The 26,918-nt window shown below is 41.7% G+C and overlaps 1 protein-coding gene across 1 annotated transcript in view; it reads right to left on the bottom strand.

Moving 5' to 3' along the window:
* The window catches only part of LOC126161721 (disks large homolog 5-like), a 159,534-nt gene that overhangs the window by 44,097 nt on the left and 88,519 nt on the right, over positions 1-26,918 (bottom strand). Inside the window, 3 exon segments of the mRNA XM_049917756.1 lie at positions 9,295-9,419; positions 10,369-10,533; positions 19,752-19,998. Coding sequence (XP_049773713.1) covers positions 9,295-9,419; positions 10,369-10,533; positions 19,752-19,998 — 537 coding nt within the window.

Here is a 26,918-nt window from a genome sequence, read left to right on the forward strand (position 1 = left end):
GTATCACATTGGAACAACCGAAATAAAATGTTCAAACGTACCTACGTTCTGTATTTTAATTAAAAAAACCTACCTGTTACCAACTCTTCGTCTAAAATTGTGAACCATAGGTTTGTGACTATTACAGTGCCATCTATCACACAGCCAAAAAGTGGTCCAACTAAAACATTCATATTTCTTTACGTACTACATGAATATGTAATAAAAAATTGGGGTTCCTATTTAAAAAAAACACAGTTGATATCTGTCTGACCATTGGCAGCGCCATCTAGCGGACCAACCATAGCACCATCTGGCTTCCCCCTTCAAGCTAGACAAGTTTCGTTCTTTGAAGTTTTTTCGTTTGATGCTTATTTCATGAGATATTTGGCCCAGTCACGATCAATGGACCACCCTGTATACTTAACTACTGTGAGTCTGAATATCTTACATTTCTACATCTACATCCATACTCCGCAAGCCACCTGACGGTGTGTGGCGGAGGGTACCTTGAGTACCTCTATCGGTTCTCCCTTCTGTTCCAGTCTCGTATTGTTCGTGGAAAGAAGGATTGTCGGTATGCCTCTGTGTGGGCTCTAATCTCTCTGATTTTATCCTCATGGTCTCTTCGCGAGATATATGTAGGAGGGAGCAATATACTGCTTGACTCTTCGGTGAAGGTATGTTCTCGAACCTTTGACAAAAGCCCGTACTGAGCTACTGAGCGTCTCTCCTGCAGAGTCTTCCACTGGAGTTTATCTAACATCTCTGTAACGCTTTTGCGATTACTAAATGATCCTGTAACAAAGCGCGCTGCTCTCCGTTGGATCCTCTCTATATCTTCTATCAACCCTATCTGGTACGGATCCCACACTGCTGAGCAGTATTCAAGCAGTGGGATTGCATTTCCTTAGGATTCTTCCAATGAATCTCAGTCTGGCATCTGCTTTACCGACGATCAACATTATATGATCATTCCATTTTAAATCATTCCTAATGCGTACTCCCAGATAATTTATGGTATTAACTGCTTCCAGTTGCTGACCTGCTATTTTGTAGCTAAATGATAAAGGATCTATCTTTCTGTGTATTCGCAGCACATTACACTTGTCTACATTGAGATTCAATTGCCATTCCCTGCACCATGCGTCAATTTGTTGCAGATCCTCCTGCATTTCAGTACAATTTTCCATTGTTACAACCTCTCGATACAACACAGCATCATCTGCAAAAAGCCTTAGTGAACTTCCGATGTCATCCACCAGGTCATTTATGTATATTGTGAATAGCAACAGTCCTATGACACTCCCCTGCAGCACACCTGAAATCACTCTTACTTCGGAAGACTTCTCTCCATTGAGAATGACATGCTGCGTCCTGTTATCTAGGAACTCCTCAATCCAATCACACAATTGGTCTGATAGTCCATATGCTCTTACTTTGTTCATTAAACGACTGGGGGGAACTGTATCGAACGCCTTGCGGAAGTCAAGAAACACGGCATCTACCTGTGAACCCGTGTCTATGGCCCTCTGAGACTCGTGGACAAACAGCGCGAGCTGGGTTTCACATGACCGTCTCTTTCGAAACCCATGCTGATTCCTACAGAGTAGATTTCTAGTCTCCAGAAAAGTCATTATACTTGAACAGAATACGTGTTCCATAATTCTACAACTGATCGACGTTAGAGATATAGGTCTATAGTTCTGCACATCTGTTCGACATCCCTTCTTGAAAACGGGGATGACCTGTGCCCTTTTCCAACCCTTTGGAACGCTACGCTCTTCTAGAGACCTACGGTACACCGCTGCAAGAAGGGGGGCAAGTTGCTTCGCGTACTCTGTGTAAAATCGAACTGGAATCCCATCAGGTCCAGAGGCCTTTCCTCTTTTGAGCGATTTTAATTGTTTCTCCATCCCTCTGTCGTCTATTTCGATATCTACCATTTTGTCATCTGTGCGACAATGTAGAGAAGGAACTACAGTGCAGTCTTCCTCTGTGAAACAACTTTGGAAAAAGACATTTAGTATTTCGGCCTTTAGTCTGTCATCCTCTGTTTCAGTACCATTTTGGTCACAGAGTGTCTGGACATTTCATTTTGATCCACCTACCGCTTTGACATAAGACCAAAATTTCTTAGGATTTTCTGCCAAGTCAGTACATAGAATTTTACTTCCGAATTCATTGAACGCCTCTCGCATAGCCCTCCTCACACTACATTTCGCTTCGCGTAATTTTTGTTTGTCTGCAAGGCTTTGGCTATGTTTATGTTTGCTGTGAAGTTCCCTTTGCTTCCGCAGCAGTTTTCTAACTCTGTTGTTGTACCACGGTGGCTCTTTTCCATCTCTTACGATCTTGCTTGGCACATACTCATCTAACGCATAATGTACGATGGTTTTGAACTTTGTCCACTGATCCTCAACACTATCTGTACTTGAGACAAAACTTTTGTGTTGAGCCAACAGGTACTCTGAAATCTGCTTTTTGTCACTTTTTCTAAACAGAAAAATCTTCCTACCCTTTTTAATATTTCTATTTACGGCTGAAATCATCGATGCCGTAACCGCTTTATGATCGCTGATTCCCTGTTCTGCGTTAACTTTTTCAAATAGTTCGGGTCTGTTTGTCACCAGAAGGTCTAATATGTTATCACCACGAGTCGGTTCTCTGTTTAACTGCTCAAGGTAGTTTTCAGATAAAGCACTTAAAAAAATTTCACTGGATTCTTTGTCCCTGCCAACCCGTTATGAATGTTTGAGTCTCCCAGTCTATATCCGGCAAATTAAAATCTCCACCCAGAACTATAACATGGTGGGGAAATCTACTCGAAATATTTTCCAAATTATCCTTCAGGTGCTCAGCCACAACAGCTGCTGAGCCAGGGGGCCTATAGAGACATCCAATTACCATGTCTGAGCCTGCTTTAACCATGACCTTCACCCAAATCATTTCACATTTCGGATCTCCGTCAATTTCCTTCGATACTATTGCACTTCTTATCGCTGTAAACACGCCTCCCCCTTCACTGTCCAGCCTGTCTCTGCGGTATACATTCCAATCTGAGTTTAGGATTTCATTACTGTTTACGTCTGGTTTCAGCCAACTTTCTGTCTCTAGTACTATATGGGCGTTGTGATCGTTTATTAATGAGAGCAGTTCTGGGACCTTTCTATAGACGCTCCTGCAGTTTACTATTAGCACATTAATATTGTTATTCCCTGTTGCATTTTGCCTACTCCTACCTTGCCGCGTCTCAGGAGGCGTCTTGTCGGGCCTAGGGAGGGAATTCTCGAACCTAAAAAACCCACATGTGCACTCCACACGTACTCCGCTACCCTTGTAGCCGCTTCCGGCGTGTAGTGCACGCCTGACCTATACAGGGGGACCCTACATTTCTCCACCCGATAGCGGAGGTCGAGAAATTCACACCCCAGATCTGCGCAGAATCGTCTGAGCCTCTGGTTTAAGCCTTCCACTCGGCTCCAAACCAGAGAACCGCGATCGGTTCTGGGAACGATACTACAAATAGTTAGCTCTGATTCCACCCCGAGAGCGAGGCTTTCCGCCTTCACCAATTCTGCCAACTGCCTGTACGAACTGAGGATGACCTCTGAACCCAGACGGCAGGAGTCATTGGTGCCGACATGAGCAACAATTTGCAGTCGGGTGCACCCAGTGCTCTCTATCGCCGCCGGTAGGGCCTCCTCCACATCTCGGATGAGACCCCCCGGCAAGCAGACAGAGTGAACACTGGTCTTCTTCCCCGACCTTCCCCCTATTCCCCTAAGGGGCTCCATCATCCGCCTAACGTTGGAGCTCCCAATAACTAATAAACCCCTCCCCCCCGTGTGCCTGCTCGGACCTTGCTGAAGGAGCAGCCACATGTCCACTCACAGGCAGAGCAGGCGATGCCACACGGCCAGCCTCCACATTGACCCTCCGCCTCGTGCGCCGGCAACGCCGCTGAACCCGCCACTCCCCCTGGGGAGAGGGTGGCCCAACCGCGCCCGGTACCCGCGAAGATGTCTCGACAGCGGGGACAGTGGGTGAAGCATGTAACACCTGGGGTGTACCTTGCGACGCACCAGACTCCCCACTGCCGCTACACTCCAAGGCAGCAGCCTGAAGACGGCTGACCGCGGCCATCAACACGCTCAGCTGTTCGCGAACAGTGGCCAGCTCCTCCTGCGACCGTACACAGCAGTCACACATCCTATCCATCCTAAGGAATCAATTTACTGAAGAGAGTTAATCAACCTTTAACTAGACTGCTAATTCACTAAAGGCGGCTGTTTATTGACTAAACTGTGGTTGCTAGCCACTTCTTGTAGAAAACAATGAAAATAGCACTACCTGTCTCTGGACTGTATTGAAAACAAACACTAGCACTACTGGCACTATGGTTGACTAAAGGGACTCTCTCTGACTGTATTCAAAACAAACACGAAATCTATGGAACACTATTAATAGCACCCGTCAATTGTCTGTTTTGTCTTGACATTCTGCATCTAGCGAATATTTATTTAATGCAGTATCATTTCAGCACCTCTTCAGTCCCAAAAATGTTGAATGTTAATGCATAGTCACTGCAAGCAGATAACACATAACTAAGAAAAGTGACCTGGCTGCCTGCTTTAATTGTTTCTCCAAGTAGCTACATATTCTGATATGTATTTTTCTAATAGAATTTCAACAGTAGTCTGTAGGCTTTCACTGTCAGAAGTCAATATAGGAAGGATGGGAGGAAGATTTAACATCTCTTTGACAATAAGCTCATCACAGACAGAGCATTGATATGTACAGTCCAAAGATGGTGAAGGAAATAGATATGCCCTTTAAAAGGGATCATATCAGCAACTGCTTTGGCTGATTAAGGATAGCCGTGCAAAAACCAAGTTAGGAAGGCCGGATGAGTATTTGAGGCCTCCTCCTACCAGTGCAGTGGGTTAACCACTGCAACACTACATTCGGTCTTCCAGTGACGAAGTGATTTTATATACACAGCCCCATCACATTAATGTGACCACTACCTATGTTCGATGACAATATGCAATAACCACTCAACCACTCACAATTTAAAAAGGGAAATGGATAGGTTAAAGTTAGATATAGTGGGAATTAGTGAAGCTCGGTGGCAGGAGGAACAAGATTTTTGGTCAGGTGAATACAGGGTTACAAATACAAAATCAAATAGGGGTAATGAAGTAGGTTTAATAATGAATTAAAAAAATAGAGTGCAGATAAGCTACTACAAACAGCATAGTGAACGCATTATTGTGGCCAAGATAGACACGAAGCTCACGCCTACTACAGTAGTACAAGTTTATATGCCAACTAGCTCTGCAGATGATGAAGAAATTGATGAAATGTATGATGAGATAAAAGAAATTATTCAGGTGGTGAAGGGAGACAAAAATTTAATAGTCATGGGTGACTGGAATTCGAGAGTAGGAAAAGGGAGAGAAGGAAACACAGTAGGCGAATATGGATTGGGGGGTAAGAAATGAAAGAGGAAGCCGTCTGGTAGAATTTTGCACAGAGCATAACTTAATCATAGCTAACACTTGGTTCAAGAATCATAAAATAAGTTTGTATACATGGAAGAATCCTGGAGATACAAGAAGGTTTCAGATAGATTATATAATGGTAAGACAGAGATTTAGGAACCAGGTGTTAAATTGTAAGACATTTCCAGAGGCAGATGTGGACTCTGACCACAATCTATTGGTTATGAACTGCAGATTAGAACTGAAGAAACTGCAAAAAGGTGGGAATTTAAGGAGATGGGACCTGGATAAACTGAAAGAATCAGACGTTGTAGAGAGCTTCAGGGAGAACATTAGGGAACAATTGACAGGAATGGGGGAAAGAAATACTGTAGAAGAAGAATGGGTAGCTCTGAAGGATGAAGTAGTGAAGGCAGCAGAGGATCAAGTAGATAAAAAGACTAGGGCTAGTAGAAATCCTTGGGTAACAGAAGAAATATTGAATTTAATTGATGAAAGGAGAAAATATAAAAATGCAGTAAATGAAGCAGGCATAAAGGAATACAAACGTCTCAAAAATGAGATCGTCAGGAAGTGCAAAATGGCTAAGCAGGGATGGCTAGAGGACAAATGTAAGGATGTAGAGGCTTATCTCACTAGGGGCAAGATACATACTGCCTATAGGAAAATTAAAGAGACCTTTGGAGAAAATAGAGCCACTTGTATGAATATCAAGAGCTCAGAAGGAAACCCAGTTCTAAGGAAAGAAGGGAAAGTAGAAAGGTGGAAGGAGTATATAGAGGGTTACAAGGGCGATGTACTTGAGGACAATATTATGGAAATGGAAGAGGATGTAGATGAAGATGAAATGGGAGATACGATACTGCGTGAAGTGTTTGACATAGCACTGAAAGACCTGAGTTGAAACAAGGCCCCGGTAGTAGACAACATTCCATTAGAACTACTGACGGCCTTGGGAGAGCCAGTCCTGACAAAACTCTACCATCTAGTGAGCAAGATGTATGAGACAGGTGAATTACCCTCAGACTTCAATAAGAATATAATAATTCCAATCCCAAAGAAAGCAGGTGCTGATAGATGTGAAAATTACCCAACTATCAGTTTAATAAGTCACAGCTGCAAAATACTGATATGAATTCGTTACAGACGAATGGAAAAACTGGTAGAAGATGACCTCATGGAAGATCAGTTTGGATTCCGTAGAAATATTGGAACACATGAGGCAATACTGACCTTTCGACTTATCTTGGAAGAAAGATTAAGGAAAGAAAAACCTACATTTCTAGCATTTGTAGACTTAGAGAAAGCTTTTGACAATGTTGACTGCAATAAACTCTTTCAAATTCTAAAGGTGGCAGGGGTAAAATACAGGGAGCGAAAGGCTATTTACAATTTGTACAGAAACCAGATGTCAGTTATAAGAGTCGAGGGTCATGAAAGGGAAGCAGTGGTTGGGAAGGGAGTGAGACAGGATTGTAGCCTCTCCCCGATGTTATTCAATCTGTATATTGAGCAAGCAGTAAAGGAAACAAAAGAAAAATTCAGAGTAGGTATTAAAGTCCATGGAGAAGAAATAAAAACTTTGAAATTCGCCGATGGCATTGTAATTCTGTCAGAGATAGCATAGGACTTGGAAGAGCAGTTGAACGGAATGGACAGTGTCTTGAAAGGAGGATATAGGATGAACATCAACAAAAGCAAAACTGGGATAATGGAATGTAGTCTAATTAAATCAGGTGATGCTGAGGGAATTAGATTAGGAAATGAGACACTTAAAGTAGTAAAGGAGTTTTGTTATTTGGGGAGCAAAATAACTGATGATGGTCGAAGTAGAGAGGATATAAAATGTATACTGGCAATGGCAAGGAAAGTGTTTCTGAAGAAGAGAAATTTGTTAACATCGAGTACAGATTTAAGTGTCAGGAAGTCGTTTCTGAAAGTATTTGTATGGGGTGTAGCCATGTATGGAAGTGAAACATGGACAATAAATAGTGTGGACAAGAAGAGAATAGAAGCTTTCGAAATGTGGTGCTACAGAAGAATGCTGAAGATTAATGGGTAGATCACATAACTAATGAGGAGGTACTGAATAGAATTGGGGAGAAGAGTAGTTTGTGGCAGAACTTGACAAGAAGAAGGGACCCCTTGGTAGGACATGTTCTGAGGCATCATCAGGGGATCACAAATTTAGCACTGGAGGGCAGCGTGGATGGTAAAAATCATAGAGGGAGACCAAGAGATGAATACACTAAGCAGTTTCAGAAGGATGTAGGTTGCAGTAGGTTCTGGGAGATGAAGAAGCTTGCACAGGATAGAGTAGCATGGAGAGCTGCATCAAACCAGTCTCAGGACTGAAGACCACAACAACAACAACAACAACAACAACAACAACAACACTTACAGATGGCAAGAGGCAGCACTAGCAGTGGGAGGTATGTAAAGCTTATTTGGGGGATGTGGAAAACAGTGGAGTAGTTGTTAAGCAGAAATGGAGCGATGTACCGGATGACCAAAAGGGCATGTTCATTGCCTTTCGGGTTACAGGTGGAAGCATTTCCGAAACAGCTAAGTTCACAAACTGTTTGCATGCTGCTGTGGTTAAAGTATACTGCAGATGGAAAAATGGTGCTATCCAAAATGGCACTGAGGCAACTGTGGTGCACCACAGGCCAAAGATAACAGGGTTGAATGATGGCTGCGGAGATGCATACAGCTGAACAGATGTACAACTGTTGAGCATGTGACCTCCCAGATGAACCAAGTGGCTACCAACAGTCTCTCCTCAATGACAGTCCAGTGAACATTGCTGCATATGAGCCTCCGCAGCAGGTGCCTGGTTTATGCACCCATGCTGACGGACCATTCATCAATGACAAAGGTTAGAACTTCCACACCAATATCGCTACTGCATGGAAACAGATAGCCTTTTCAGGTGAAATATGTTTTATACTCTAAAATGTCTGAAAGCAAACATCCTGCAACCATCGTTCGAAAGGTCCAAGAAGAGGAGGGACCGTTATGGATTGGGGAATGTTTTGTAGCATTTCCTAGGTGATTTCATCATTCTGGAAGGCACAATGGACCAACACAAGAATGCATTTATCTTGGGGCTCATGTCCACCCCTAAATGCCTCTGTTTCTGTGCATCACAATGGCACATACCTGCAGGGCAGTGCAACATGTCACTCAGCTCACAGTGAACGTGTGTGGTTCAAAGAGCATGAAAATGAGTTTATGGTACCCTCCTAGGCACCAAACTCCCCAGATTTAAATCTGACCGAGAATCTGTGGGACCATCTCAATTGGGCTATTCCCGCCTTCAGTCCTCAATGAAGAAACATGGCTCCACATCCCTGGTGGTGAGAGACAGTATTGCACAGTCCGTAACATTTCATTGTTACAAAAGATGCCAGATGGGCTAGTACACAGGAAACTATGGATGGTGGTGGTCATTCACTTCATAGGTAAAAAAATTCACCTGTTCCAAACAATTGTATAAAAACAACTACAACATACTGAGCTACCATGTATGTAATGATTTTTTGAGTGCACTGAATTACGAAAACAGAAACTTATGTAGGCAACCACTTACAAGTCTCCAAAGGCTTCCATATGTTTTCTTATGTGCAGGAGCCACCAGATTGAGTTCTTATGTATTATGATTCCAGTAAATTAAGTGAGTTTCAGATTTTTTTAAAAATTGTAACAGTGCATTGTTAGCCTCTTCCTCTCAATGTATCTTTCATGTTTTAGACTTCCATATATAAAACTGTTTAGGAATAGAACATATTATATTGATCATACTTACTGTCAATGTTGTATTGAGCAAGGATGGTGACCTTATCAGCTGGTTTGGCCAGTTCATATGCAGCTTCCTCTGCTGTTGCATGCTGAAGGTCAGTGCCATTATATTCTAAAATTTGGTCACCAGTCCTAAGGGATCAAAAAACCAGCCTTTGCTTACCTTTTCACATATCTAAACGATTAATTTGTCAGAGTACTCAGATGTAACTATTTATTTTGTTTAAATATCATGTCGCTTCTATGAAATAAGTGTACATATTTCACTATCACGTTAGTCAAATCACATCTTACATAAAACAGGATTAATCACCACCACCACTTCTTGCTGTCAATAAGTAATAAACAGAATAAATATCTGAGAAGACAAATTGAACTGCAGGATGTAAAAATAAATGCAAGATGCAGATTAGTTCTTGACACTAGAAGAATTGATGCTCTTGTAATGGAATTCCACTATTATGTATATGTACCACTACTTCTTAGGTTTGATGTCAGATCGTAAAAATCAGTCTGACATGATATTTCAGCACAGCATCTGGTCACTATTTTCAGAAGAGAGGCTTCTGCTGTGTTTGGCAGAATTTAGGAACAACTTTTCATCTGAAGACAGTAGCCAGGTGGACTGCTGCAATATTACATCAAGTTGCTTTTATGAACAATTAGCAGAGCTAAGAAGAATATCATAAAGCAATATGAAAATGTAAATCAAAGATGAAGGAAATAATCCCAAAAATCACTCACTGAAAGTAATTTATGGAAGCCACTATAACAACTAGACATCTATAAGTCCATAACTACTGAACACTGGACACATTCTTAATGCTCATAATACCCCTCCCCGCAATTTACTGTTCCTCCTGAAATTATGGAGACTATGTCGGGCTGGGTTATAGTAGGGACACAGAGGTGGTGGGAAGATGAGAAATTTAGATGCCTGTGTTCCAAGCAGATGTTGCCATAGGCCACAAACTGTACAAGTTGTTGTTGATGATGATGATGATGATGATGATGATGTGCATCAGATTTTCACTGCAGCAAATTTGGCATGTTCTTGTTAAAGGTACAGCATGTTTCTTACCGTAAACCAGCATTATGGGCCACAGAATCTGGCTGCACACCATGAACAAAGATGCCAACAGCATTTCCACCCACCAAACTCACACCCAAGTGACTGCTTTTTCTTGTTTCAAGAAAAAGATACCGAGGTTCACGAACCGGAATCTTATTTGCATCATCTGGGCTTCTGGAAACAACAATCTACATCAACACATATCTACAACTAATAAAATGAAATAAATATATTTTATATAAGGTTATAGAAACTTACATTAATTTAACTCATAGTTTATGAACTTACTCCACAGAAGAAAGCTATCAACAACAACACATAATAAAAAATTTAAAGTACGCTCCAAGTAACTGTCCAAATAGTAGATGATAACATATTATCCAAAATGAATGAACTAATTTCATGGTCGATTATTTTACTATGAAGCTCCATAGTCCCAGGTATTCTCATGATGCTCACATTTTATTTTCTGCCGTACAAGTGCTCAATGTTTCCCCTTCAAATCTTCCAGTTGCATGATTATGCTCCAGATAGCTAAATCTTCGATCCTGAGATCATTAGAGATGAAGTACAAGCTTGGATTGGGGAAAAGTGCAAAAGAAAATTGGCAGTGTCATTTTTCAATGAACCATCCTGGCATCTACTGAAAGTGTAAATCTGAGGAGTCAGATGGGAATCTGAATGTTGGTCCTTTAGTCTGGAAGTCCAGCATTAAACTGAATGAAACATCTAATGAACTCCGAGGATCACAGTATGTTAGTACACAACACCTTCATATGTCCAATGTTGCAGTTGGCACTGATAATGAAATTTGTAGGGCAACAAATAAAACCCTCAGTATCAGTGCAATACCTGTGCCATGACTAAAACTGTTTGGTACTTTTATTTAATAAATCATTTTTTTATAATTTTATACTTTATATGATTATATTATTATATTTTAAAGCTGTATCCCTTCACTGGACTAACTTGCTAATTGTTGATAGTTTTATTTTAATTGTGTGAACTTAGCCCAACAGTCGTGTCAGTTCTGTCTCAAAAATTAAGCAGTAGATGAACACAATGGATCAAAGGACTACACTCTACCGTGTGGTCAAAAAGTCAGTATAAATTTGAAAACTGAATAAATCATGGAATAATGTAGATAGAGAGGCAAAAATTGACACACATGCTTGGAATGACATGAGGTTTTATTAGAACCAAAAAAATACAAAAGTTCAAAAATGTCCAACAGATGGTGCTTCATCTGATCAGAATAGCAATAATGAGCATAACAAAGTAAGACAAAGCAAAGATGATGTTCTTTACAGGAAATGTTCAATATGTCCACCATCATTCCTCAACAATAGCTGTAGTCGAGGAATAATGTTGTGAACAGCACTGTAAAGCATGTCCGGAGTTATGGTGAGGCATTGCCGTCGGATGTCGTCTTTCAGCATCCCTAGAGATGTCGCATCCCTAGAGATGTCGGTTGATCACGATACACTTGCGACTTCAGGTAACCCCAAAGCCAATAATCGCACGGACTGAGGTCTGGGAGGCCAAGCATGACGAAAGTGGCGGCTGAGCACACGATCATCACCAAACGACGCGCGCAAGACATCTTTCACGCGTCCAGCATATGGGATGGAGCGCCATCCTGCATAAAAATTGTACATTCCAGCAGGTGTTTATCAGCCAGGCTGGGGATAATGTAATTCTGTAACATATCGGCGTACCTCTCACCCGTCACGGTAGCAGTTACAAAACCAGAATCACGCATTTCCTCGAAGAAGAAAGGCACGATAATGGTAGATGTGGTAAATCAAATCCATACTGTGACTATCTTGTCGTGCAATGGAGTTTCCACGACAGTTATAGCATTTTCGGTAGCCCAAATTCTGCAGTTGTGGGCATTGACAGACCCTCGGAGCGTGAAATGAGCTTCGCCGGTCCACAACACGTTACTCAACCAATCGTCATCTTCCGCCATCTTTTGAAATGCCCACACTGCAGATGCCCTCCGCTTCACTAAATCGCCATGTAACAGTTCATGATTCTGATGGATTTTGTATGGATAGCATCGGAGGGTACGCCTAAGTGCCAACCAAACAGTAGTGTATGGAATGCCGGTGCGACGTGCAATGGCACGAGTGCCGATTTCCCCGTGCATAGACAAACCCGCTATAGTCTCCATTTCGTCCTGAACTGTCTCAGCAGCATTACGCCTTGTGCTCGGTCAGTCACTACGGGGGCTATCGTCTAAACAACCCGTGGCTTCGAACTTCGAAATCATTCTCGCCACAGCTGCATTTGTCAACGGACCTTTACCCATTCGAATCCCCTTCCTATGGCGATAGGATCATAACGCTGAACTAGCACATTCCCCATTCTGATAATACAGCTTCACTAAAAATACCTTTTCAGGTAACGTCAACATACTGTGACTGCTGGCGCATCTGATTCTCTCTCTCATTACAGCTCGTTTTACACACGATTCTCATGCGCACTCAGTGACGTTTTGCTGTCCAGCACCATCTGCCGGACATTTGGTGATCTTTTTCTTTTTTTTTTTCTAATAAAACCCCATGTCATTCCAAACATGTGTGTCAATTTTTACCTCTCTATCTACATTATTCTGTGGTTTATTAAGTTTTCAAATTTATACTGTCTTTTTTGATCACCCTGTATATGGACAGAAATGAAAATTTTGTGTAAAAGATAATGTGAAAAATAATGCAATCTCGGTGGTGTTTGAATGACACAACACAAAAATCAGCAATTTTCATTAAATGTTGCAAACTTTTGTAGCATTTTCCGGTGTAAAAATATTTTGCAGGTATCGGTGCTAAGCACTATCAGAACTATCCTTGTGCTTCACTTATAAAGCTTCAAACAGTAGAAGTTTATTTTATTTGTTGGCCACTACTCAGTCAAATTTGCATGAGACAAAGATTACCTGCAATAGCACCTTCAGTGTAGGCTCTGTGACTTCTGATAAATGGCACAATTATAACTGATTTAAAATTGTTACTGATGTCCACCACTGGACAAATACAGTTTGTTTTAATAGATGCGTTACATAGTTAGTTGCAGGCCAACCAACCTCTCGCTTGACTTTTCTTGTAATTCAAAGATTGCGCATGGAACAACAGTTGGAGTGCAGCATCAAAACAAATGCAGACCTGGTAATGCAGATAGGATGAAACAGGTTGCAGCAGCACTGTTCGCTGTTTCTGGTATCCCTAGGTTGCACGCCCCACTTATTCTGATAGTTTACGGCTGCAGGTAGTTCATTCTAGAAAGACACTGCATGTTGCTTTTGTTCTTTTCACCTAACTGTTACATCAAGCTTGATTTAAATGGTTGCTTCACAACCTGGGCCATCTGGATACTCTCCTCCGCCACCAGTTGTTCTGAAACGTGCAGATGGGAGTTATCCTTACACCACGTTCTCTGCTCCCAAAATCATCCCAGCCTCAGCCTATGGTAATCTAGTGTTCCCACACCCTCCACCCAACAGTTTTCGTGCCCTCACCCTATCGCCTCCTCCTTTCTCACATTTCCTCACCCTCTTTGTGTGCTGCCCTCTGACAATGCACCCACCCATCATGGAAGGTTATGTGAAAGAGTGAGAATGAAGAACTGGAAGTAGCTGTTTATAAATGTTTCAGACAGGAATGCAGTAAAGGAATTTCAGTCAGTGGCCCAATAATACAGGAAAAACTAGTTGCATTTAACAAATAATTTGGCAATAGTAATTTGTTTGCAGCAAGTGAGTGTTGGCTATCAAACTGGAGAAAATGACATGGCATTCGGCAGCTGACAGTCAACAGGGAAAGTTGCTCATCTAAGAGAAGCAGATGAGTTTGTAAACAAGATACAGAAGATAACAGAGGAAGATGATTTAATTGAAGATGCCTTATACAATGCTAATGAAACTAGACTCTTTTAAAAGACGTTTCCTTCAAAAACATTAGCTGCCAAGAACGAGAAGGAAGCTTGTGAGTACAAGCAACAGAAACAGTGCATAACATTAATGGCATGTAGTAATGCAAATGAGAGGCATAAGCACCAATCATGGTGATTGGGAAATCCCAACATCCATGCTGTTTTTGAAATAATGACATAAATATACTATCAGTGCAATACTGCAAGTGTGGATGGACAGAGAAATAACTGTCTCAGTGGTTCCACGAAGCATTTGTACCAGCAGTGAGGAAAGAGATGAAGAAGAGAAAGTTTCCACAGAAAGTTATTCTTATTATTGACAATGCTCCCAGACACCCTTCCGACGTGACTCTTTAAAGTCCAATGGCGTACATAACAAGCACTCTTTCTTCAAACCAATGTGCCAGCCCTAAATCAGTCCACTGACTGAGGAATTTTGGAATCAATTACACATCATTATCAGCATGAACTTCTTCTCTCCTTGCTGAATGAATGTGAAGACAATTCTACAAAGTCTATGCTGAAGGTGTGGAAAGCAATCAACTTATGTAATTTTTTTTCCACGGAGCCAACACATCGGATAAAGTGGAGCGCACTTCCACAATGAAGAGCTGGACATCCATTGATGCAGAGTTTAATCCAATAATAGTGTTGGTGAGAGTTTAATCTATTAGATGAGTTTTGTATTTTGGGCAGAAAAATAAACGATTATCTATGAAAGAGAGAGGATATGAAAAACAGACTCACAATAGTCAGTATAACATTTCTGAAAAAAGAGAAATTTGTTAACATTAGTACAATTTTAATGTGTTACAAAGTCTTTCCTAAAACTATGAGGGTTGAATGAAAAGTAATGCTTCTACCTTCGTTAATTGGGTTTTGATGGGATTATTTAATAAATCAAATGCAGAAATAATCCTTAGAATGTGATCTTTAATTACCAATGTTCACTTTTCGACATAAACAGCAGCCAACTGGATACATTTCTGCCAACGATGAACAAGTTTTCTGAAGTCGTCACGGAAGAAGTTGACATTCTGTTTCTGCAACCACAGTCTCACAGTTCTCTCAAGATCTTCATCAGAAGCATAATGATATCCCTGCAGATCATCTTTCATTTTGAGGAACAGGTGGAAGTCAGACGGTTCTAAATTTGGACTGTATGGAGGATGGTGGTGAGATTCAGTCTCTGAAGTTCTGCTGTGGTGGCACGTGAAGTGTGTGATTGGGCATCATCATGTTGCAGGAAAACATTTCCTTTTTCCTTTTGGACCTTTGTTAGCCATTGTTTCAGAGTTCACAGCATTGTGATGTAACACTCTGAATTTATTGTTGTTCCACAATCAAGGAAATCAACATGGATAACACCATCTGTGTCCCAGAACACTGTGGCCACGATTTTCTTTTTCTGGGGCAAGTCTTTGTGTCAATATTCTATAGACCGACATTTTGTCTCGGGGTCGTAATGGTGTACCCACATTTCGTCTCCTGTCACAACTGAATGGAGAAAGGCGTTGCCTTCATTCTTGTAACGCAAGAGGAGTTCCTGGTAAATTTAAAGTCTGCATGCCTTCATTTCAGGAGTTAGCATCTGGGATACCCTTCATGCACAGATTTTCCGATAGCCAAGGAAAGCAATATTGTAACCTACATGTTCTTGTCAAATGCCGATTGTGGTTGAAATTTCTCTCTGAGTGATATGACAATCATCCTGAATCAATCTGTCAACATTTTGCTTGTGAAACTCAACGGTTTCTGTCACAGTACGTCCAACTCCTTGTTTGTCACGCAAGTGAGATGTTCCCACCTCAACATCTTTAAACTTACTTGTCCAACGACAAACAGTTCTCACACCAAAACAATCACCCTAAACTGCTTTCATTCTCTGGTGTATCTCCTTAGGGGTGACACCTTCTGCTGTCAAGAATTCACTGACTGCACATTGCTTAAATCGCATTGACCGACCGTCTGCACATGGTTCCATTCTTTACACTATAACAACACAACCATTCAATGCTAAGGCTTCCCGCAAACTGGAGCTGTAGAGAAGAGGCTACAGAACATGGCAGTACTTGCCACATACCAATGCTGCCAACTGTTGAAGAGTTACGAAGGTGGAGGCATTACTTTTCAGTCAACCCTCTTATTTGGAGTTTAGCCTTTTATGGAACTGAAAATGGACGATAAACAGTTCAGACAGGAAGAAAATAGAAGCTTTTGAAATGTGCCACAGAAGAATGCTGAAGACTGGATGGGTAGATCAAATAATAAATGAAGAGGAACTGAAAACAATTGAATAAGAGAGAAAAAAATCTCTATATCGTAACTTGAATAAAAGAAGGGGCATGTTGATAGAGCATATTGTGAGGCATCACAAAATAGTCAATTTGGTAATGGAGAAAAGTTTGAGGAGTTAAAACTGTAAAGAGGGGCCAAGGTTTGGCTACACTAAGCAGGTTCAACTGGCTGTAGGTTGTAACACTTATGTGGAGATGAAGATGAAGAGGATGAAAATGACTCAGTACCACCCAGGACTAGAGCAACTGGAATTTTGCCAGGAATTTCACTACCTTTCGTTGTGGCCTGTAATGAGAAATAATGTCCTATCCATAATGTCCTATCCACTGTTCTTCCCACCCCACCCACATTGGTATTCCACCACCCATCGAACGTACACAGTATCCACCCATCCCTTCACAACTCCTCCTCCCAACCCCTTTCCTCACGGCTCAAATCCCTGTAATAAACCTAGATGGAAAACCTGTCCCATACATCCTCCCACCACCACCTACTCCAGTCCAACCACAAAAATTACCTGTCTCATCAAAAGCAGGGCTACCTGTGAAACTAGTCATGTGATATACAAGCTACACTGCAACCACTGTGCTGTATTCTATGTGGGCATGACAACCAACAAGCTATCTGTACACATGAAGGGCCATCGACAAACACTGGCCAAGAAACAGCAGGACCACCCCATTGCTGAGCAACGCCACCCAACACGACGTTCATCATTTCAATGATTGCTCCACAGCATGGCCATCTGGATCCTTCACACCAACATGCACATGTAGGAACTCCCTCTGCAATAAATCCTATGTTCCCATAACCCTCCTGGTCTCAATCTCCGTTAGTCAAAGTCCTTACCAATCTAACCACTTCCTTGTTCCCATTCCAATACTATGCAGCCCTCTAATTCACCAACACACCTTCAGTCGTTTTACTTTCCTCCTTTTCCACTACCCTTGCCCCTCACTACATCTAACTTCCCGACTGCACCTAACTGCTCTACCCTCTCCCCACCTCATCTCTGTACACTGCCACAATCAACACTTAATCATTCCTCAGCCATACCCTAGTATTCCTCCCCATCGCTGCCTCAACCTCATCCTTACCCCCACCACCCGGCTGCATCTCTCATCATGTGCTGCTGCTCACAGTCTGGCTTCAGCTGCCAGAGACTGTGGTCTATAGTTGCGTTTGCATATGTGTGTGTGTGTGTGTGTGTGTGTGTGTGTTCTTGTTCCAAACTTAGGATGATAACAATGAACTCTATTAATGCTGTTGTAGCTAAGAACCTGTTATGTACACCTGAAATGGCATATCTCTGTAATGTAGTCTGAAGGGATGCAACCCCTTCAAAAGTTAAGGGAAAAGCAACTTCCAGTGCCAGAACAAAGTGTGGACAATGTCAAATGACTGCTGTTGTGCTGAAAGCAGTTTGGCTTCCACGTTCAATTACAGACTTCCAGCAATCATTTTCACACTATAGTGAAGTGTTGGTGGATCATCAGAATAATGACTAACAAAGAATCTGCGATGCTATGACAATGCTCCCTTTTGCAATTTTTTTAAACAGATTAGATTTAATATAGTTAACACAAGCTTTTTTTTTTTTTTTTGCAATGTAAATACTGTATAAACTCACTTTTATGTTCCCAGAAATAAAATTTTCCCACTGTTTATGACATTTTTTATCACTCCCATCAAATTTTGTATGTTCACAATGTTAATTTGCATCCAGTTTCACATTAACATATTTATAATTTTCCCATGATTTACACTTCATAAAACAGTGTTCATGGAGAAAACACTGATGTAATTGACATAAAATAACACAGACATGGCAGTGTTTACAAAGGTTATGCGGTTAAGTTTCTTGGAACCAGGATGACTACTCAAAAGGTCTGTATCAATATAAGTCTGAACAATTTGTTCTTTTAATCTTTGTTGATCCCTTATGGTTGTTGGTACATTATTGCATCAAGAAATTTGTTCTTTATCTCCTTCTGCTGTCAACTTCTACTTGATGAGGTGGCTGATAGGAGTAACTAGGTTTGTTCAAATAATGACCAATGACAACAGTTTTCAATCTACTGCGCATGCACAACTTTGTGATTGTTGCTCTCATCATGATAACTCGAAAGCACATTCACAAAACACTGCACCAGTTAAGTATTTTTTTTCAAGCTTAGCAAAATATGTTTCGAAAATTTATTCTCATTGTAAAGTGCATATGTTTATGTACATATTTTTTGTGATGTTTCACACACAACTCACGTGAGTGATGGTTTGTCCATACACGTGTGTGTGTGTGTGTGTGTGTGTGTGTGTGTGTGTGTGTGTGTCTTATTATCTCAAATGACAACTAGATTGCAAGAGAGACAGATCATTACATATGCAAACATCACACAAATACGTATATAAATACTTGTGCTTAATAGGAGGACTAAATTGTTGGACACCTTTGCTCTAAACATGAAAAAATAGGTAATTAATTTGGTATTTTATGATTTAGATAATGAATGACACTACTGCATGCTTTCCAAAAACATGAATTATGATAAACAAAATCAAGTCAAACATTTCTACTTCCAAGACAGTGTTCCAGTTCCAATTACGTTATTGGATAAACATAATAGTAAATGCAGATAACCTTTACTGGATAATGCCTACTACACACATATATCATAACTAAACTATGAAAATGAAAGGGGGGGGGGCCCTATACATAACTTTTATTGCTTAAAAAGTTATTTCCCACATTTTACGCCATTTTTTGAAGTCCCTTGAAAAGTGTAAAAGCAAAGTTTCATTGTAAATGTAATGTCAATAAATATAATTTAACTGATAGGTTTGTTTTTATTTTCAATATAACACTGAAAAAATGAAATAAGACAAAAATGAAGAACATATAATGCTTGAAAAAAATAAGCTGGCACAAAATAACACTGAAATTGGCAATAAAATAAAATAATTGTTTTCCACCCTTATTTATGTGTCACAATCACGTCAAAGTAAAACAGCAAATAGCTGGTATCCGATAACTGACATAAATCACAGATGTCAGATAGAAAACCAGAGATGGAGACACACCACTAAACTGTACTGCTTCTTGAGATAAGCTTGTGTGATGTGACTATAGCCAACAAACATAAAACATGAGGATATGTTATGATTACCTGGTGGTAGCATTCTGACGTGTGAGAGATGAAACAGCTTGGGCAATTTTGCTTCTGGTTAGGGTCCCATGACCTGATGGTGTCGTACCACTACGGAGATTACAGATTGCAGATGGTGGCAATTCCCCCAACTGCAATGGTGTAGGCTTACGGGTTGTGTCAGGAGAATTGCATGGTGTAGGCGAGCCAGAATGGGATGGACTCTCATCACTACTAGAACTTACCGATCCCTCTAGCTCGTGGTACTCTGTAAACACACAAAAGTAATTATTTTTATCATGTATGGGAGAGTTCTCCAATTGAAACAAGTAATCTGCTTCCTTTGAACTTTCCCTCTTCTTTATTTTACTGCTCATTATTACTGCCACAGCTAGATAAACTTTTAAATTTTGGTAACTTCATGATAAATTCTATAACGTTCTCAAGTATGCAGATTTCACAGTCATAGGGATTACCATCCAGTGGAAATCATATAGAGAAGCGCATTATACATACCTGCTGCCCTCAAGCCTATGCTTCGGACCACAACACCTGCCACTTCTGCTACGTATCAGCCATGCCATCCCACACCTTTGCTAGAATCATAGCCGCTGACCATACATCAGCTGCCCTGGAAAGTCCTGCTACACTACACCTACGGCCTTTGACAGGATCACAGCTGCTGCTGTCCGACAACCAATCCAGAAGCAACACCAACTCATTGCCACTAACGACGAGACTGGGCTTCATCATAGTGGCCTTTGCTACGCATTATTATAGAAGGACATTTCGGTTGTACTCATGTGTGAACCTTCATCCTTTAAGCTGTACTAGAGAGTTAGTTCGTGGTCAATAAACAAACTGTTGTTACTTCAATGTGTGCATCTCAATCTCTCACTCAGCACATCATTCAGCCAAGCGCTAATATTGGTGATGAAAGTAATTGGTTTCATGATACAGTGCTCTTCCCGTGTTTGCCATATATGAGGGCGGTTCAGAAAGTAACCTCTGATCGGTCACAGTGCGGGTTGTGGGGGGAGTAGCGACGCCATCTGTGCGTTCACGCACTCAACAGGTCAGTCGGCATCAAGCCGTGGTCGAGTGAACGTCGTACCTGCGCTAGTTTAGTTTTTGTGGCAGTTTGAAATGTGTGCTGCAATAGAAAACCCCGCCAAATGTGAAGTGCGTGCTGTCATAAGGTTTTTTACAGCCAAAGGATATTCTGCAGGAGCTATTCAACGTGAGCTTTGTGCAGTGTACGGACCAAGAGTTATGAGTGAAGGAGTTGTCCGTGAATGGGTACGTTTATTTAAAAGTGGACGAGAAAACGTTCATGAAGAAGAGAGGAGTGGTAGACCATCATTGGTGACTGACGAACTCGTTCAGACAGTTGATGCAAAAGTTCGTAAAAATCGACGTTTCTCAATGTCGGAGTTGTCTACTGGTTTTCCACAGATTTCTAAGACTCTCTTGTACGAGATAGTGACAGCAAGATTGGGTTACCGTAAGTTCTGTGCACGATGGGTGCCCAAAATTCTTACCGACCACCACAAAACTCAAAGAATGGCCTCTGCATTAGACTTTCTGTCACGTTATGAGGACGAAGGAGAACCATTGTTAAACAGAATCGTGACCGGTGACGAAACCTGGATTAAGTACGTGAACCCTGAGACAAAAGAACAATCAAAGATGTGGGCACATTCAAATTCGCCTACCAAACCAAGAAAAGCCTCGCAAGATTTTTCTGCCAGAAAACTGATGGCAACAGTGTTTTGGGATGCCAAAGGGGTGTTGTTGGTTGAATTCATGGAACGTGGTACGACCATTAATCAAGACGTGTACTGTGAAACAATAAAAAAGTTACGACGGGCTATACAGAACAAACGCCGTGGTATGCTGACTTCCGGTATCGTTTTTTTGCACGATAACGCCCGTCCTCACTCTGCTCGCAGAACAACGGCCCTTCTTGAGTCCTTCAAGTGGGACGTTATCAACCATCCACCTTACAGCCCAGACCTGGCGCCAAGTGATTATCACCTCTTCATGCATTTGAAGAAATGGCTCGGGTCACAGCGGTTTGATGACGACGAAGAGCTCAAAGATGCGGTCACAGGCTGGCTCCAGGCACAAGCGGGTGGTTTTTATGCAGAAGGAATTTCAAAGCTTGTGAAGAGATAATATAAGTGCCTCAATCGCTATGGAGACTGTGTAGAAAAATAGTGCAAAGATGTAGTTGTAAGATGTATATATTAAAATATTTTTATTTAACTTGGTGTATTTTTTTAAATCAACTGGAGGTTACTTTCTGAACGGCCCTCGTACTTCAGCTGATGATGATAATGGTTACATGATATGTGTAATACTTAAAAGTGCAGTGCTTGCTCAAGATTCACCCACTCCAGCCCCTGTTCATGGTTTCCTGGCTGCAGCACCAGCTCTTGGTCTTGTCCGTCACCCAGCTGCCTTCCCTTTGCTACACCAAGCCCAACACCAAGCCATGTCGCATCTTACCCATACAATGCAGTCATGGCCAGCCTTCTTCCCACTGATGGCTCATGTACTGGACATGGACTATTCTATTCTTGGATTCTGTATCTATGTTCATTTGTTTGCTTGTCTCACTTCTGGTAGGCATTCCGTAGCAATTCGTGTTCATATTTCTCAGCAGATGCAAGCAACTTCTTGGCAATGTTTTCTCTTCTGTGTAGTCTGGTGGTCCATTCATAACTTTACCCTATGTGCATTCTCTTCCCTCTTCCCTTTTTTGTCAATCTGTGTATTTCTCATGTCTCTGGGTATATTCAAGTTCTAATTCATTTGTAGTGTATTTTCCCCTCTCCAGAGCTCATGTTGCTTCCAGCCCTTCACTTCAGGGTTTGGGCAACTCAGGACCTCCTGCAGTTCACCATTCAATACACTTAAAAAAGTTCTCCAGCTCTTTTCCACAACATTCACAAAGGTATCTAGTTTTTTGTGTATGACAAGCTGGGCCACCTACCGTTAAGTTAGTTACAATGCTGTCATACAGTGCCACTCTGTTCTTGTTCACAGAGCTCAATGTCAGATACCCCTCTGGTACCAGCACAGCCCTCTCAGGTAACGCCATCAAACAGCTATCTTTTTGTTACAGTCCTGTCGCAGTCAGCCCTCCTATCCTTGCCTGCCCTGTCACAGCAGGTGCCCCTGTACTCGCCAACCTTGTTACACTGGTGCCCGTACACTCACCAGCCATACAGTCATCACCACCACTATCACAGCCTGCCCACACAAATCTGTCCCCGTCTGTCATCGTCACTGTTATTGTGGTCACCTTTGCAGCCAACCAAACAGCCTTTCCTGCTGTCATTGCTGGCTCTGTCACAGTGGGCCTTCCCACCGCTGTTCCCGGGAGTAGCAGCCTCCGTACCTGCCTCCTACATGGCCATCTTTGCTTTCACACAGGCACCCCACTGGCATCTCCAATCCCATTTTGTGTTATTCCAGGCTTGTGTTGTGCCTCTGTGGACACTTCACTTCCATCCCAGCCTCCACCCAAGCCTTCCCTGCCACTGACTTAAGATAGCCTGTTACCACTTCCCTTCATGGCCATGGCATGCTTCTTGTGTCAGGATCAAATTTTGTCTACAGTGACTGGTTCTGTTGTTGTCTTGTTCTAGCTAGTTCTGGTGGCTGTCTGGTGCCTCTTTCCCTGGAAGCTGCATTTCTCTGAGATAGTTACACCACCTCCCTCGAGGGGAGAGGGATGCAGTATTTGCAGCACTGGACCACTACACATTGGGCTACCTCACTCATGGATATGCTTTGAGAGCCAGCTATGACACCTCCCTTACCTCAGGAGGTTGGCTGTCAAAAGAAGAGTCGCTGTGCTGTTTACCACCAAGCCTCCTGCAGCCACCACAGTGTCCAGGTGCACAAGCCACACCAATACATGGCATGCAAATCATGGTAAACAGGGCTGCAGTCACAGGTGCCTATTCATATCCACGCGCTCCTATGTCCACATGACACTGCACCAGTATTCCTCTACTGATGGGTACTTAGGTCACCATTCAACATCTCAACAGCAGTTCAGCTTCAGGTTCCAGACCAAGTACCAGTCGTCCTTGAGCCTACACTTTGGATCACAACATATGCCACTGCTGCTACCCATCGGCTGTGCCGCCCCGCGGCTTCGCTAGGATCACAGCAACTAACCCTGTGTCAGACCCTCGGCAAGGTGCCACTACACTGGACTTGTGTCCTTTGCCAACGTCAAAGTCACTCCCATCTGACAGCCACTCCAGATGGCCCGCTTCTTTAGTACATCACCACCACTGATGATAGTGGGCTTCATCACTGGCCTTCATTACACATCACTACACAAGGACATTTTATTGTCCTCATGTGAGGACCTTCATCCTCTAAGCTGTACTGAGTTAGTTCATGGTCAATAAACAAACAGTTGTTACTTCAACACATGCATGTCTATCACATAGTTGGCACACCACTCAACCAAGGGTTACTATAACTGATATATAATTTAATGCTTCAATGACAACACTGATGAACAGATTATAATACAGGGTGTTTAAAAAAAGGATCAGATTTCAAAACTACATATTTATTGATAAAAACACACTACAAATATGCGACAGATTGCAAGATACTCACAAAATCTTAAAGCTTTAGCTTCGGTATTACAAGTGTTCAGTGTGTCCACCAGTAGCAGCACAAACAACATCTAGACAACAGCTAAATTCATCAAACTTTATGTTATGGTGACTGTTATTCTGTTCTTCACTTCTTCTATGTCATGAGGTAAATGGAACATGAACACACTTTCCTTCACATATCCCCACAAGAAAGAATCGCATGGGATCTTGTCTGGCTATCTTGGAGGTCAAGAATACAGGGCAGCTTGTCACAATCCCGTGCGCCCTATCCAGTAGTGAGGCGGAGTGTCACTAAGAAAATGATGTATGTTATTGTGCGAGTGTGGTGGAGCTCCAATTTGTTAGAAAATGAAGTCATCAGAGTGCTCCTGAAGTTGTGGAAAAGGTCAATTCTGCAGCATATGAAGAGAGCCCATCCCACTCACTGTGTTTTCCTTGAAAAAGAAGGGACCATACACTTTCTTGCGAAAAATAGCACCAAAAAAATGTTCACTTTAGGTGAGTCTCTTTTGTGCTCAATAATGTCATGAAAGTTCTGGAGTCCCTATGTGCACATTTTACGTGGGTTTACTTTACCATCAATATGAAATGTTGCTTCATCACTGAAAATTGACCATGTTGAAAATGTATCACCTTCTCTGCTTCCTTTTATCACCAACCTGCAGAGCTGGCACTAATTGCAGTCGGTATTGTTTATAGACCAAATGACTTGACAATCACCAGAGAGAGGTGTAAGGCATTGCCAGTTTTGTGCTTGCACAGGGTGTAGAATTTCACAGATTCCACTCAAACATCTGCCGAATTCTTTCCACATTGTCATCAGAAGTGCGAGGTTGACATGGACTTTGGCACAAGCATCATGTCTCTTAAAACTGGCGATACTGACAATGAATGTTTTCGGCAGCAGGGGGATCAATGCCAAAATGCCAACGAAAATCATGCTGGACCCAAATCACTGACTCACTCTTTGCAAACTGCAGCACACTAAATGCCTTCTGTTGAATGAATGCCATCTTACTTCTGACCGACTGCAAACTGAGAAGATGCACTGAGTGACATGTAACAGCAATTTTCTGAACCCCATGGCTACACACAGACGCACGCACACGCACGCGCACGCACGCACACACACACACACACACACACACACACACACACACACACACACACAAAAGGTGAGACAAACCCTAGGTTTAAGATCAATGGTTCCCTCGACCACTGAAGGAATGAGAAGTGTTGTAGCCTAATAAGCTAATCAGGAATTAAGAAAGTAAGCAACAAACCCAAATCAAGGAACACAAAACAAGAAAATTTAGGAACCAACAATGGGATTTTAGCATCTATTACTTCTGTCTTGAGCTGTCATTGAAATCTGTCTTCCAGTTCTAGAACAAAGCTTTACAAAAGTAATTCACGTCAGTAAGTAAACACAAAGTACTTCTTCCAGTTCTAGTCTTGCCATAGTCACAGGAGAGGAGTGTTTGTGTGATGTGTGTGGGTGGGGGGGAGGGGGGGGTTGCACGCATGTGCAGTTGTTCTTGAAAAAACAGCAGGAGTTCAAAAGCTAGCGTGAATTCTGTTTCCTATTATATGTTCCTGTGCTCCATGCATCAGTCCACTATAGGTGAGCGGTTCCCTTTCCCTTATTTTACATGTTCTTCCACTTCTTCACTAGACAAAGTTTACCATTTTAGGTAAATAAAACAAACAAGGGTATTGGAAGAGCTTTGTAATGAGTCCAAAAGAATGTGGAGAAATAACTTAGCACAGCATAAGCCTTTGAAATGGAGATAATTGATAATGATACTCCAGCATTTACAAAACAAAAATAAAAATTTCCCAAGCCAAACAAACCACAAGTATACAGTGATAATACTAACTACTCATAGTACACAATAATAATACTAATTGCTCATGTTGCTCTAACACACAACAGTGCTGCCTCTGCCCCCTATGGACACAGAAAATGCAATACAGATACAACTGTTTCAATCTGGAACAGAGCTTGTAATTAGTAAGAGACTGCACTTCATGTAATTTTGCAAAATCCTTGTTGGACAGGAGATAAATAAAACCAAGAGTGCAAGAATTAAAGTTACAAACAAACTTGCATCCCTCTTCATTGTGAAACTCCCCCCCCCCCCTTTCGACACCCACACCCCATCTACACACACACACACACACACACACACACATGCAGTAATCATTAAATGGCTACACAGTGTTGCATGCAACATCATTAGAAATTTGTCCTGCATGAATAACTTCATGCAACAGAAGGGCAAACAATGTCTATGCACTTTTAGAGAGGCCCTCTTTACTAGTTTATTCCACAGATGTCATCACCTTCACACAATGTATCGTCTTATTTAATTTTGCTGCAACAATCGTCTCTTTTCAGCAACAAAGTGCCCATCCTAAATAAATCATAAAAAAATAACTATTGATAAAATTTGAAGCACAAAACTTATCATGTTATCATAGTAAAATTACGAGCTAGAACCACTAAACTGTTTTATTAATGCTGTTTTATTAA

Source organism: Schistocerca cancellata, chromosome 2 (assembly GCF_023864275.1).
Source record: "Schistocerca cancellata isolate TAMUIC-IGC-003103 chromosome 2, iqSchCanc2.1, whole genome shotgun sequence".
Lineage (NCBI taxonomy): Eukaryota > Metazoa > Arthropoda > Insecta > Orthoptera > Acrididae > Schistocerca > Schistocerca cancellata.